At 41.6% G+C, this 14,349-nt stretch overlaps 1 protein-coding gene across 1 annotated transcript in view; it reads right to left on the bottom strand.

Annotated features, from left to right (window-relative positions):
• Positions 1–1,218: 1,218 nt before the first annotated feature.
• The window catches only part of antxr1c (ANTXR cell adhesion molecule 1c), a 37,160-nt gene continuing 24,029 nt past the window's right edge, over positions 1,219–14,349 (bottom strand). The window contains exons 13-18 of the mRNA XM_085760824.1: positions 13,163–13,258; positions 12,943–12,981; positions 12,577–12,675; positions 12,310–12,477; positions 10,501–10,581; positions 1,219–3,103 (exon numbers count right to left, since the gene is read on the bottom strand). Coding sequence (XP_085616950.1) covers positions 2,825–3,103; positions 10,501–10,581; positions 12,310–12,477; positions 12,577–12,675; positions 12,943–12,981; positions 13,163–13,258 — 762 coding nt within the window. The 3' untranslated portion in view covers positions 1,219–2,824. The remainder of the gene's footprint in view (positions 3,104–10,500; positions 10,582–12,309; positions 12,478–12,576; positions 12,676–12,942; positions 12,982–13,162; positions 13,259–14,349) is intronic.

The raw sequence follows: 14,349 nt of genomic DNA, 5'->3' as shown, positions 1-14,349 counted from the left end.
CATGTAAAAAAAACAAAAACAAAAAAAAACACTGGTTAACATAATGCATCTCAACTCATCTCAGGATGATGGATCTGACAGTGATTAAAAACTGCAGAAGTTCCCTTTAAAGCACTGATTTTTGCATCTATACGGCATTTATACTGTAATTCTGTCTCAGGTGGTGATGCTTGTGTTATTATTGGAGCTAATTAGGAAAGATGCACTGCTGAAACCACGGTAACGTACCTGCACCTACATCCAAACTTTGAAGTTGAATTGAAATACATGCCGCCTTCTAATTGACATGGTGTCATAAACAAAGCTCAGCTGAGGTGAAATCTGCCCTGATTTAGTTTCTCAGTGAGCAGAGATCACTCAGCAACATGAGAGGAAAAAATAAAAGGAACACACTGTGTTTCTGTGTTTGGAATCTTTTTTATTTTTATTTTTAAATTGAATTAATTAATTATTTATTTTTTTTAGGGCTCAATAATCTTCCTATATTCACCCTTGGTTCTGCAACCAATCAGTAGAAATCAAATATTCCCAATTAACTTGTAAATTCCTACATGTAACACCTTGTTATTGAAACTCCTGCAGGCTAATTTAAAATTCTTAAGCGAGATTAAAAGGCTTCTTTAGTGAAAATGTTGATGTGGATTATACGTGTTTGTGAAGCAATTTACATACGGACCTTTCCTTCAGCTCAGCAGTGGGACCGCTTCTAATTTGCGGCGACTGATTACGATTGCATGTAGTAACACAACGGTACAGGACATAACTGAATGACGTACATTAAAATAAAAGTATAGAAAACAAAAAAGAAAATTAAAGAGGACATTTCCAGAAGGCACTGGATATAAAATGAATACCAACATTTTTCAACTGCTTTTCTACATCCTGAAGTCTGATGAAGGTCTTGTGACTGAAACGTCAGTTATCTAATAAACTGTGGTGCGAAGCAAGAAGCAGTGTGCGGGAATCTCCTTTTTTAAGATTGAATTGACACTCATCTACACACCTGCAATATAAGACAGATGGACGTGCAAATATTCTTTGGTAAAAATTGACTACATCCTGAAGTCAAAATCTCGTTATCTCGTTTTTTGGTTCTTCCTTTCGGTTCCCCAATTTTCCAAAATTAGCATTACTAGCAAGCGGTGTCGTTTCACCTGCTAGAAATGAGCAGTGAAGGCATCACACACATTCATACAATGTTTGGTGATTTTTCCCCCCCCAATTTACACAACATAAAATGTGACTGGATCACTTCCAGTTTCACCAGATGTCTTTCAATGTAGCTGAGGGGTTGAGAAATGCTGGTAAGACTCTGAACTGGCTAGCTGTTGTGTTTCTAAACTCTGCGCACAGTGTCCGTCTTGGTGGTTGGACACCTTGTCGATATTCAAGTACTCTCCTCTATTTCTCTCGGGGAGTAAAATAAATTAGATGCTCTTTGAACTGCCCTGCAGTTGCAATGTGACCTGCAATGTGACCGGTGATGAAAAAACTGAAGACATAAAACACACATAATGGTATCAAAGTACAGTATCAGGATTGCGTATAAAAAAAAATGTGAGGAGAGACGTTAACCTGATTTCTGGTTTACTCGATTTCAATGTCCCAATGATAACTAAAACAAATACATACTGTAGTTGCCCAGCAGTCTATGTGCGCAGATACAAAAAAACAAAAAATATATATCGCTGTTATCTAAATTCAACTACATGAAAAGATGGTTAAGGACAATATCCAAAGCCTCGAAGACATCAACCAACATAGCATTCGAAAAACGCATCTTAAAGTAAAGACATACCTTCCATAGAACATGTGTACACTTCCCTGGACTGGACCACAATGTCATGTGACTGTATCAAAGAGTTGGAGTTTGTTGGGTTCGCATGTTGTTGGATGAAAGAAACATCACAAAAAAGTTGAAGAAGAAAATTTCACCTCAGCTGTGAGAACTCCTCCAACAAGATCAATATGGAGTATCTACATATCTGGAACCAATTTTAACAAATCATTTGTTTTTTTCTTTTTCTCTTACTCAACATCATTAACAACATGACTGACTGAAATGGCTTTAAAACCCAATCCCCACCCCCCCAAATAAAAAACTCACAGCAATGGAGAAATAAGCCGATCCATTCTGCTCTGAGTTTAACCTGGTTACTCAGATTTCCACGTACAACCTACTTTTCACCTTGTTTCTCAATAACAATGGCATAACTCAGTAGTTGATAAAAACAACAAAGAAATTTCATCCATTGCAGTATTCTTCTGTGGACTTCCTGTCCCAACATGCTTTGCTGTCCAGCAACAATCCTCCCTGATCTCACAAATGCCAACACACAGTAAAAAATATTTCTAAGAATCACCCCATTCACTCAGTATGGGACAGAGCGTTAAGTCAAACTGCTTGTTTCAAATCATTGTTTCTGCTCATTAGCCAAAACTAACACACTGGAGAAAATGACATTTTCCAATCATTTGTTGTCTACTCTTCACTTTGAACACGATGGGCATCAAGGTTGGTAAAAATTTCAGTTTTCATAACAATTTTCTACCACCAGAATTTATCAAAAGAGGCGGTAGCATGCAGGTAACGATTCATTTACCAGCTTAAAGTTCAACTTGACACTCGTTCCCATACAAGAAGAGGAACCCAGAGTGACTGGGATTCAACATCTTTGGCTGATAGCAGAAGTATCTTTGGCAGCGAGGACCACGGCCTTCGGACTGAAGGAACTGGTCGACAGAGCGGTTAAGTCTGTGTTTCAAAGCGGGTGCATTTGGGTGTGGGGGTGTCGTTTGTGGAGATGGGGTTTGTCTATGTGACTCAGGGGCGGAGGCTCGGCGGGGGACGCGACGGCGGTGGACAGGGAAGCCCCGGAGGCGTGCGGGACGGCGGAGGACCCGGGAGCACCTGGCCCGTCGGCGGTGACCTGGCCGGGGGGCTGGCGGGGGGGCTGCTGCTGGTGGGGGACGAGGAGGCGGTGCGGGCGACGGGGCGGTAGTCCGGAGGCGGGGGCGAGGGCGTGTACATCGGGGTGCGAGGTTGGGCCTTGGCCGCCGCCGCTGACTCGTCCTTCACTCTTGTGAAATTGATGCAACGACCCTGAAAGAACGGAAAGAGACAAATAGAGACATTTTTAGAAATTTCCCCTAGGGGATTAAATAAAGTAATCTATCTATCATCTACATAAGATTAAACAAAACTTGATCAAAACCTTGTATGTTCTTGGATGTCTTGGACGAAGTTACACTATACGTTTTATTGTTTGGTTGTTGCTGGATTGTGGAAATACACTTAAATTAGCATCTCCTTTTCTGTTTCCTGGGGATAATTGAATTTCATTGAAAGTTTGTGCTATATTTGGAAGGAAACCTAACCAGTGAGAGACTTAAATGATTATAACAAATATGCCCTGTATATGTTTGACGTGAAAATACACCAAAATACTGAAATGAATGTGAATAGCCTATGTATAAGCATTTAGGGAGAAGTGAACAAGTACCTACAATACGCATGATCTGGACTGTGTGCGCACAACATAACAGCTGGATTATATTTATGGAATCAGGTTAGAGTATGAAACAGAACACACACACACACACAAACACTTTCAGGTAAACACACACACACACACACACAGGTGTCTAATCTGCAGTACATCTGGGATGAAGAGGCATTGACATGGGTCGAACACAGGGTCATAGTACAGTCACTACTCTTTGTGCGTTTGTGTCTCTGTGTGTGTGTGTGTGTGTGTGTGGCCAGCTGGTGTTCCAGATTACTCTTAAATCCCCGCTTTGACGCCCCCTCTCCAAATTATCCCGGTTAGTCCAATGTTCTGTCCCGACCCAACCAGGACTCCATTACCAAAGCTCCCGTACTTGTGGTGAGACCATATGGAGGAGAAACATGGGGGAGGATTAGGGTTGGAGGCCGGGACTGGTGTGTGTGTGTGTGTGTGTTTTTTTTTTGGGTGGCGGGCGGGTGAGTGTGTGTGTGTAAAAGATCAGAGTTTATCTGTAACTTTCTACCAGTATAAGTTTGACTATGTTGTAAAACTAATGAATTTGCTCCAGCAGAAATCACATTTCACTCTTTTACCCTCTCGTAAAAATATCACGCCGACCGCAAACTTCACCCGAGTTCGTCGAGGTTGCGGTTGCCATGGCTACCCTGCCTACTCCGTAGCTGCATATGGTTGGCAGCCAGAGCGGAGTGAAGTAATGTTAATCTGTTAATGAGCAGTATCAGTGATCGGAGCACCAGGACCACGCTTTTAGAGAGTGGAAAATGAGAGAATAGGAATTGATGTCACTCGCTCGGCCGTGTGGGATCAGGACAGATCATTCCATCTTAAAAAATAAAAAAAAAGCTTTACACATAATTTGTTTGTTTTTTTCATATTACTCAAATGGTTTTGATCTAAATGCCTCTCCTGTATGTAATGTTGATTTAGTAAAACATCAGAGCCAGAGTAAAAATAGCTGAAAACAAAAGCAGACAGAGGGATATAATAATACTGAAAACAGCTGAAACAAGGCCATTCTTCAATCTTCAGTCTCCCACACTAAACTTTTACCCTCGTCCCCAGCAAACCATCCCTGTCCTCTTTTATTTAGCTGAACATCTCTACATCTACCGCAGGCTCCAACCCAGCGCTGATGCTGAACTCTCCTCTCAGCAGAGAGATTGAAAATATCAACGCACCGGAAACTTAAATACATACGGTGCAGACATGACACTGATGATGTGCAGAGTGATGTCTCTGTCTCTGACATATGTATACTGTCACAGTGAGGCAACATTTTTGGCAGGAGATCAACGACAACAGTCCTGGAGGACACATTCCAGTCATCCAGTTAGCTGCCGAGTGCAGACGCAGAGAGTTGGATAAACAGAGGGGGAAAAGGACAAGAATTTAGCAGCGACCTCCAGTTTCTGGTCTGTTGCCACTTATCCAGTCTGGCATTCTGAGACATAGATGAAAAAAAAATCCTGCGTGAAGAGGATTCTCTCGAAAAATGTTTTCTTGCCTGGAGTAGACAAGACAAGATTTGCTGAGAGATACATAAAAGCTAGATTGAGTAAAACTAGTTGAATCGGAACAATGTGTTTGTAACACTGATTCCGTTCCACTGAAAAGCCTCAAGTGCAAACAACGAGAAGTTGCGGTGAAACTTCCTCTGAATATCAAGACGCTCGGCTCAGCTCGGAGTGTTTGTATGTTGACAAACCTGCTGATTGATTCACACAGCGAGGAAAGTGAATAATGGCAAGAAAATAAAATAAATGAGTGAAACATTGTTTATGTAACATGTTTTAATCATTTGTGGTAAAATGTTTCACTTTACTGGTATCCAATTAAAAATAAAAACACTAAGGAGGAAAAAGAGAGAGAAAAAATATGGGCAAATATGTTTCTTCACTTCTTTGCTGAGAGTTGGAGTGATTGATTTGTTTTATTGTCATTTTTATGTGTCACATAAAAACGCAATGAAGTTTCACACATCCACTGCTCAGTGATTCAGTGCTTAAGAGCAGAGGAATGTCTCATGTCTGTACCATGAATATGACGTTATTCAGAGGTCACACAATACATCTACACAACTAAATACATTTGACTCTAATGACAGATACTAAGTGAGCTGTGAGGTGCTGCTAGTCAGGCTAGCTCTTTCCCCTTGTTTCTAGTCTTTGTGCTAAGCTACGGTAGCTATCCGCCGGTGGTAACATTTAGTGTGTCTACTTCTTTAACTCAGTATGAGAAAATAAGTGCAAAATGTTGAACTTTTAACTCATGTTAAATTGCTTAAGTTTATGAAAACAGTGTTGTGCTTTGTTTAAAACCATCTACAGTAGACACCACTGAACTGTGTGCATGTTTTTGTGTGTGCACTGTGTATCTTTTTGTTTTGAACCCAGCTTCGCTCCATGTACATTGTTCTGCTCGTGCCCTGCTGTGGTTTGAAGCTCTGAACATTTTCCTGAATTAAAAAAAGCCACACTCTTTGGTGATCTCCTCCACTGTCTGCAGTCTTACCAAGGTCATAAAATTGTCTAGGCCTGGGCAAATGTGTGTGTATGTGCATATATGTGTGTGTGTGTGTGTGTGTGTGTGTGTGAGACATGGTCAGTTGGTCCATGGAGACAGCCTTGGCAGTCGTCTGCCTTAGGTATTACCTCATGCGCTTTAGCCAGCTAAATGCTTCCCTGGGGAGGATTGTGTGTATATGAATCAGAGAGAGAGAGAGAGACTGTGTGGACTAGCTCTACCTCATACTGTACACTCTGACGTCAGTGTAATGATTGTGGTTTGGTAACACACACTCATAATGGCAAACTCCTGTCTTGAATTTAGATAACTTCATCTTGTGGTGAATTATGTGGCTATATATATATATATATATATATATATATATATTGTATAGTACACACACACACCAAGAGCAAACAACACACACACACACACACACACACACACACACACACACACACTGTTCTTCATCAGAGCCTATGCTAAGTAAACAAGAAGAGGGGTTACTGAGTTCATTGCCGAGGAAAGTGTGTGTGAGTGTGTGTGTGTGTGTGTGTGGTCAGTGCTGTGAATCAACAGTAGAGGAGAGGAGATCCGTCTTGTGTTAGAACAGTTGGATCAGTTTGCAAGAACTAACATTACTGAGTCTAAGTTCAAATAAAGTTGTCAGTTTGTATTTTGTTAATTCAAGAAAAGGTCAGATTAATGATTAATGAGTCACTCGTGTGACTCATGTCCATTAAAATAATGTCAGCAGTAAACATGTTGACTCCCATGACAAACAAGCCACTAGTGTAAAACGCTTCATTTCCTGTGTGGCACTGGCAGCAGATTATTGCACACGCGGAGCTAAACCCACAGGGACTGTTGCAGACAGGAAATGGAAAAGGTTTAATGACCTGGATATGGATGATGAATTGGTGGCACATTAGCTGTCATTTATTAGACAAAGTTACAAGGTCTTATTATGATGAAATAGCCTCGGGTGCGGGGTAAATAAATACACTTCCACTCTGCACTCGCGGCTCAGGACTGTGGTCTGCAGGTGACGTCGTTGTGGCCGTTGGCACAGTGATGACAACTGGACCTTGGCAAACAACGGTCCGGGGTGAACGCAGCCAACACGACCTCCGTGTAGGAAGTGGGTGTTTGTCTTAATAATTTGAAAGTCTGGAGGCTTTGGAGAGAGACTTTGCTCTAGAGGTCTGATCAGGGCGGGGACACGTGACAGCTCAGGTGACTCTTACAGCGAGGAGAGAGGTGCCCACTCTTTCCTCTGTGAAATACAGACACGGACTGACCTGCTGGCCTGGGAGATGCTTCTTTCATAACCAACCACAAATGAGTGGAGGAGGCGACATCGTTTCAGTGGAAAGAGACACACGATTTCTTCTAGAAAATAAGCATTGCGTCATGCAGAGCTTACGTGTGCAGCAAATTGCTAAAAGCTTCTTTTTGGGAAGAGAAATTTGTTGAGGAAGGAACTCAAATCCAAAGTCTTTTTTTTAAAATCTGACTGCCAGTTTGCTGTGGTAAAGATCTAAAAAGGGTAATGGTGACTTCTTCTTCTTTTTTATTTTATTTTATTTTATTTTTATCTCATTTGTCCCAGGCAGCGCAGAGAGCTTATCTGGCGGTAAATCCTGCCTCTATACCTGCTCACGGAGCCAAGAAAACACTCTTAAATGTGGAATTCCCGTTAAAGAAGATCATCGGAAAATTTTCTGCTAATAAGGCATGGTTTTAACTAGCGCAGAGGACGGGACCTGATCAGCAGGAGAGACGGCTGTGCAGGAGGAGGAACAACACAAAATGTGTGGGGAAAATGTACTCAATCATATAGTATTGTCTTTATATATTTCATTTGTAGTTTTGTTGAATGTGAATTGGATTCAAAACAGCAAAAAGCCTACAGCTGTCCCACACTTTATCTATTACCTTGTACTGGTAGATTTCAAAGTAAGACTAATGAAGGTGGAAACGTTAATAAAGAATCACGAGAACACATTTTAACTTTAAAACTGATTTTGTTAAATGAATCGATGAGATCAAAAGCCCTGCGGAGCTTTTAAACTCAGTGAACATTCCACATTTAACCCAAAGTCTTATCTGGGTCTTTTTGTTACAAAGGCTCTGGGAATTAAAACTGAAACATGTGGTTGATCTGGGAAGAGATAATTTTTACCATCTTACACTCACGAACACATCAGAAAACATAAGGATGTGTCTGAGTGCGAGCCTCGGTTCTGCTTTCTATCCGATTTACGGCGTCTAATGTGAAGCAGGTGTGAGAATGAGGCTGGCTCGATGGGATGGAGCCGCGCCAGCTGAGGTGCGAGCCAACACAGGAACACCAGGGGTGGGGGAAACAGCAGGGAGGGGGCGGGGGGGGGCAGGATGAGTAAGCTGTACAGATGACTGTTACATTCTCAGGCTGTAGGTACAAGCATCACTTTAAAGCCTGAGCCAGTTTGGAGCATAATGGTGTTTGTGTTGTCAGTCAGACGGAGGAGGGACTGATCTCAACTGACATTTGTCAACAGAGCTTTGTCTTTCTCGACATGTTAAAGTGTGGCTGTGGTAAGAGCGATACAATGAAAGATATTTTAAGCGTTTAAGTGTTTGTTTACTATGTTTTCAGTTTAAAACGGTATTAAACCCAGACATAAACCCAGGCATTCACTGCACAACAGCTGCTAATGAAAAGACAACGTCAGTAATGATGTTGTATTTACCACTGGTCGTCAAGGATGATAAGACCCCAACAAAGAGCAACAGTGGGCGTCTATGTCACTGTTTCCAAAGGACTCTGTTTCTATCTAGCAGTGTTTCCAAAAGTCTGTTTTACATATTCAAAAACTAGAAGTAAGGAGGTCAGGTGTACACTACCAGCCAACAGTTTGGACACACCTTCTCATTCAAAGGTTTTTCTTTATTTTAATCACTTTCTACACTGTAGATTCAAAACTATGAAGGAACACATATGGAGTGTTAATAATTTAAAAGAAAACCAATGCGTTATCTGTCACATGACCTAAAAACAGCCAACGAGTGCTCAGCACCCCTGGGAACTTAACATAACTGCATGTGTTCCTTCATAGTCTTGATGTCTTCAGTTTGAATCTACAATGTAGAAAGTAATGAAAATAAAGAAAAAACAAACTTTTGACTGGTAATGTAAATGTACAGTGAGTAAACCCACCTTACCTCTAAAGCAGTGATTTTCAACCTTGGGGTCGGGACCCCATGTAGGGTCACCTGGAATTCAAACAGGGTCGCGTGAAATGTCTAGTAATTGATTAAAAAAATTACTGATATTTTATTTTTTTCTACTAATTATTATTCTTTTAAAAATTATGATTAAAAACACCACACACAATCTTAAAGCAGATATCATCGGCACGGCCGTTTCGGCTAATGCTGTGTTCAAGGCAGGCTTTTGAAACCGTAAGTTACAGCTTCAAGTCACAACTACAACTTGGTAGCGTTCCAGGTAACCCGTAGCTCGTGTTTTTACCGTCCTGTTGTCTGTGAAAGTTCCCTATAACGGCCACTCGTAACTTCCGACCCGTGAACTCGTACCAGATCGAACTGGTATGACTTCACAGGAAGGAAAAACACAAAGTACGAGTTTCCTTGAACGCACCATGAGTTAGCAGCCCCCGCCCTTGTCAGGCATCAATTGGTCCTCGTGCTACGTCACCACATTCACGCGCATCCCTTGGCTGCACACACAGCCCTTCATGCCGTTCTCTCCCCTCATTGGATAACACTTGTATCCCACAAGGAAAATTTTCTCCTCGGGTTACAGCAGAGCAGAGTGACGGAGAGACTCGTGTTTAGGCTGAAATACTTCATGTAAGTGATTGCTGACGGAAAATAGGACTATTTAGGACTTATATTAACAAAAACATTCCACTGATATCTGCTTTAAACAACTGTATTTATACTTTCACTTTCTCAAATATAAATCGAATTCTAATAAAATGCAGAATATAAAAATATCTGAGCTGGAACATCTTGATTGACAGGAGTCACGTGACGACGTGATCGCGGGGTTGCCAGAAATTTGTGGTGCCAAAAAAGGTTGGGAACCACTGCACTAAAGCTTGGCAGTATTTTATACTACATAATTGTTCGAGGTATTCCCTGTGTATAGGCAGGTCCTAGACGCTACTAATGTTAGCATCTCTGCCCTGCCCTTTACTGGACCTGAAAAGTGAAATGAAACGAAACACTTGAAATTATGAGCACTGACGCATGAGTGGAGCCTCTGGAGAAAAGGAAGGGTGAAAGAGAGGAAGGAGAGGGTGGAGCTGCTGTGGGTCAGTGCAGGTGTAAAACACTGCAGGAGGGAGGGACTGAAGGCAGAACAAATGTGAAACAGGGGAAGTGAGTGAGAGCTGTCGGCGAGAGCATCTGATAAAATGAAATATTTCCCACAGTGCACCGCTGAGGTACTCACATGATCCCCGGGCTGGGGTCTCATCAGAGAGACCTGGTCGTACCCGCGGCGAAACAGAGCCCAGATAGCATCCAGTTTACCCTGAGAGGGACAGAAGAGAGGGAGAGGTTCAACAGCTGGTCACATCTGGACACCAAACTCTCCCATACTGCAATCCATAACTTCACACAGTCCTGTTAATGCTGATTATACTGTATCAGCGAACATTTGGTCTGTGGTTCCCAGTGAAGGCCAACAGTCTGCAGGTTTCAGCCCCAAACAAACATAACAGCGGCTGATTTGACTGATTAGTTCCTTCCTCTCAGGCTGAAAGGTTTTCATTATGATTAGTTGCTATAGTTACATCAGGATATTTTGGTGCATTTCTAATTAACCTAATAAACAAACGTATTAGCCTTTCATCCCCTGTAAATGAGCGCCTGTGTTTCCGCAAATACAAGTTTTCCTTTTTCACAAATCTGATGATTTGCCAGGGATAAAAAAACAAATGAAAGATTTAGCAGCTGAGAGGGGGCTTACGTCGAACACACAGGAAATAAACGATGATCCCAGCAGCAGTGATAGAAAAATCAAGGGTACTGTGGAACTGTTTGAGGTTAACACTTAAAGGGATAGTTCAACATTTTGGCAAATTTGCCCATTGCCATATGAGGCTAATGGGATTTCTTGGTTTCCCTCATCCAACTCATCAAATACACAATCCAACAACTCCAACTTGTGAACAAGTTGTGACCTGTACATTCGCCACGCTATGAGATAATAACAGAACAAGTTGTTTTTGAGGTAAATTCATGCAAAACTGATGCGCGTTCCCGTCTGGGCCATTTTTTCGGCAAGCAGTCTCTGCATTTGCCACGAAAACAACTCTGTCTCGTAAAGTTCCGTTATTATCTCACAACGAACAAATTCCTAAGATTATAGGGACTATGGCAATGGGCCAATTTGCCAAAATGTTGAACTACCCTTTAATATTAAACATTTTGACTCAGCTGCAGAACTAAAATCTATTGAACTAATTGGAGAAGGAGGAGATTCCTCCTTCATTACATGATGTGTAAGGTGCAGTTAAACCATAAAACTGACGACTCTTTGGGCCTCATGGAGACATGAAAAGGAAGGAGTCAATATCTTAAACTAATTTAAAATCATTCTTCAGGTGTAGAAATACGGAGCCGCACAAAGACCCAACACATAGAAACTGGTCACCGTATGAATCCATTTTTTTTTTCTGCGAGTGTAAAATTTCACCATGAATCAGAGCAGTGCTGTCTATAGGGCTGTTGAATCAAGTTGTGAGGTGGTAGTTGAGTACAGATAACAGTGCTGCTACTGTATAAAAGGCCAGTGTTGCTACACAGGGCTGTATTGTAGTGAGTGATTGAAGCACAAACAGCACTGACGCCAGCTTTAATAATGCCAGGCTGTCTGCAGTAAATGCTGTAGTAACAGTTATGTGTGTACACTGATAGTTAGTGGATTTTGTGCTTATGCAGCAAATGATACATCAACACAGTTTCTTTTCCCCCTCGCTGTCCTGAGAAAACTAGCTCAGGGATTTCATTCTCTGTGCTGAGAACATTTAGCCACCCTCAGTTATTTGAAACTTGGTGGATGAGAGTTTTTAAAAAAAAGCACAGTGGTCAAATTGTAAACAAGCTGATTTTTGAGTGTCTGAAAGGCTGGTACTGAGGATAGAGTTATGTGCATGTTTTTCCTCTGGATCGTCTGCCTATGTAGGTCAATTAATGCCATTATGTTATGTATCTATTATTGTCTGCTGGTGCTGAGGCAAACCAAGGCTGTATTTACCCGGATGGGTGTGTACCACTTCCGGCTCTGAGGCGGCTTCTTGCTCTGAGGTTTCTTAGGTTTGGGCTCGAAGGGTTCGTACTCCTGCTCTGGCATTTTCACCACAGCATTCTTCGGCTTCTCCAGCTTAGCCCCCTCCTCGGTTGAACCCTTTCCTCCCCAGCGAACCTACAGATGGGCGGACGATGCGTGAATATACAACAAAACAGAAGTGATGGATGTTGTCTGTTTTCAATCAGCTTTATGGCTGATAGATTTACTAATTACCTCCATCCTCTTGATCCCTCCAATTCCTCTTCCTCCGTAATATGAAGCATCCACGGTGGGCCACTTCTTCTTAGGCAGGCCATCTTCATCATCTGACTCCTACAACATAAATACGGACATAAAAACTTTTGTTTCCCCTTTGTGATACTATCAAACAGATAGAATATAAAAAGTATGTATTTCGGTATTTTTCTTGTGAACTGTATTGTATTTTTGAGAAAACAAACTGCGGTTAAGGACAGGATTCTTGCTTTTACTGTATTGCTCTCCTGCTCTATTTGCATCAAATTGTGTTGAGGTGTATTTGTTAATGCTACAAGGCAATATGTGTGTATATACAGTACATAAATGTGTATTTTGACTCACCGGCTCAGGAGGAGGTGGGGGAGGTGGCTCTTTGATCACCTGTAGGAAAATAAAGACCCACAACATTCACTGTTATTAGAGCTGGAAACAACAGGTCTTGTTTAGCTTGTCACAAACACATTAATCAAATGAGCAGCTCCCAAAGGAACTTGTCACAATTTTTTTTTATGTTTAATGTTTTTTGTGAGGAGACCCTGTGAATGTAGCTGTTGTTTCTTACCACAGTACAGCAGAGAGGCCAGAACCACCACATGAAGAGCAGGGCCAGCAGCAGGAACAAGACCAGCAGGGTGATGAGGAGAATGGTGCCATCGAACTGGTGAAGAGAAACACATGGCGGCTGTTCTTTACAACCGAGGCTGACGTACGTAGCTGCACGGAGAGTTAAACTACAAATATGGAAAATCTATAAAAACATCTACATAAAAATAATAATAAAAAAGTCTTTGATACTTTCCCATCGACAGAAAAGAAAAGCCACGATGAAGAGTATATCTACTCATTTACATTTTGCAGCCCTACTTTTAGCACTTTTTACAATTTCAAGCTACTAAGACTTTTACTTCACTTCAGAGGCAAATGTTGTACTTTTTGTGGAACAATTTTTAATAATTAAAATATCAATCATCATCAATCAATATCAAATAATAAATTAATACTAACAATAGTAATAATAAAATTCATTAGTACAGTATAAATGATTCTGACAGCGTGCTGCAAGTAGCAGAGATGACAGTGGAAGTGTTCACAGCTGGCATCAATGTGTCACAGGTTTATTCTAAGGCGTCCGCTGCAGTACCTGCAGTGTGTTTCTGTATTTGCTTGTGTTCTGAGTATCTGAAGCTATCTAAAGGTGACAATAATTCTGCTGTAGAGTAACTTATGTAGAGCAGTAGTTGTAGTCACAGCAGAGGTAAGAGTGACAGCAGCAGTGCAGTACTTGCAGCAGGAATGATACCAGTATAATCATAATGGGATGATAGGGGGGAGCCTGCAGATTGAATTTCTTTCTGTCAGTGTTCATATTTTTGTTTTTCATGTTGACAGTAGTTCGTGTAAGTTGTGTGATCCCTGAATAAATCCATTAGTCGACATTGCTCGCTTTACGCACGCAGGCGCCTGAGAGCCAAACATGGTTCCCATTACAAACCACAGATGAGGATCACATGCAGAGAGACTTTCCCCTATCTATCTTGTGGCGAGGACGTGGGGGATTTATCTGAACCGTGGGGGTCGGACGCGGACGGCACATCACTGGAACCAAATTACTATTTCTCAGAAATCTCCCAATCAGCGAATTTAATCTTGTGGGGTACTGGTTTAGAGAGAAGAATGCAGAAAATGTCAGCAGTGGTCACATCTGCATTTTGCTGCTTATGCACATATGAAGAGTCTGTTTCCCTGTGC

This window comes from Trachurus japonicus, chromosome 19 (assembly GCF_045865225.1).
Source record: "Trachurus japonicus isolate A0001 chromosome 19, Traja_1.0".
In the NCBI taxonomy this organism is placed as follows: Eukaryota; Metazoa; Chordata; class Actinopteri; order Carangiformes; family Carangidae; genus Trachurus; species Trachurus japonicus.
Note: the sequence above shows the minus strand (reverse complement) of the source record. Positions and strands in the feature narration are given on the sequence as shown.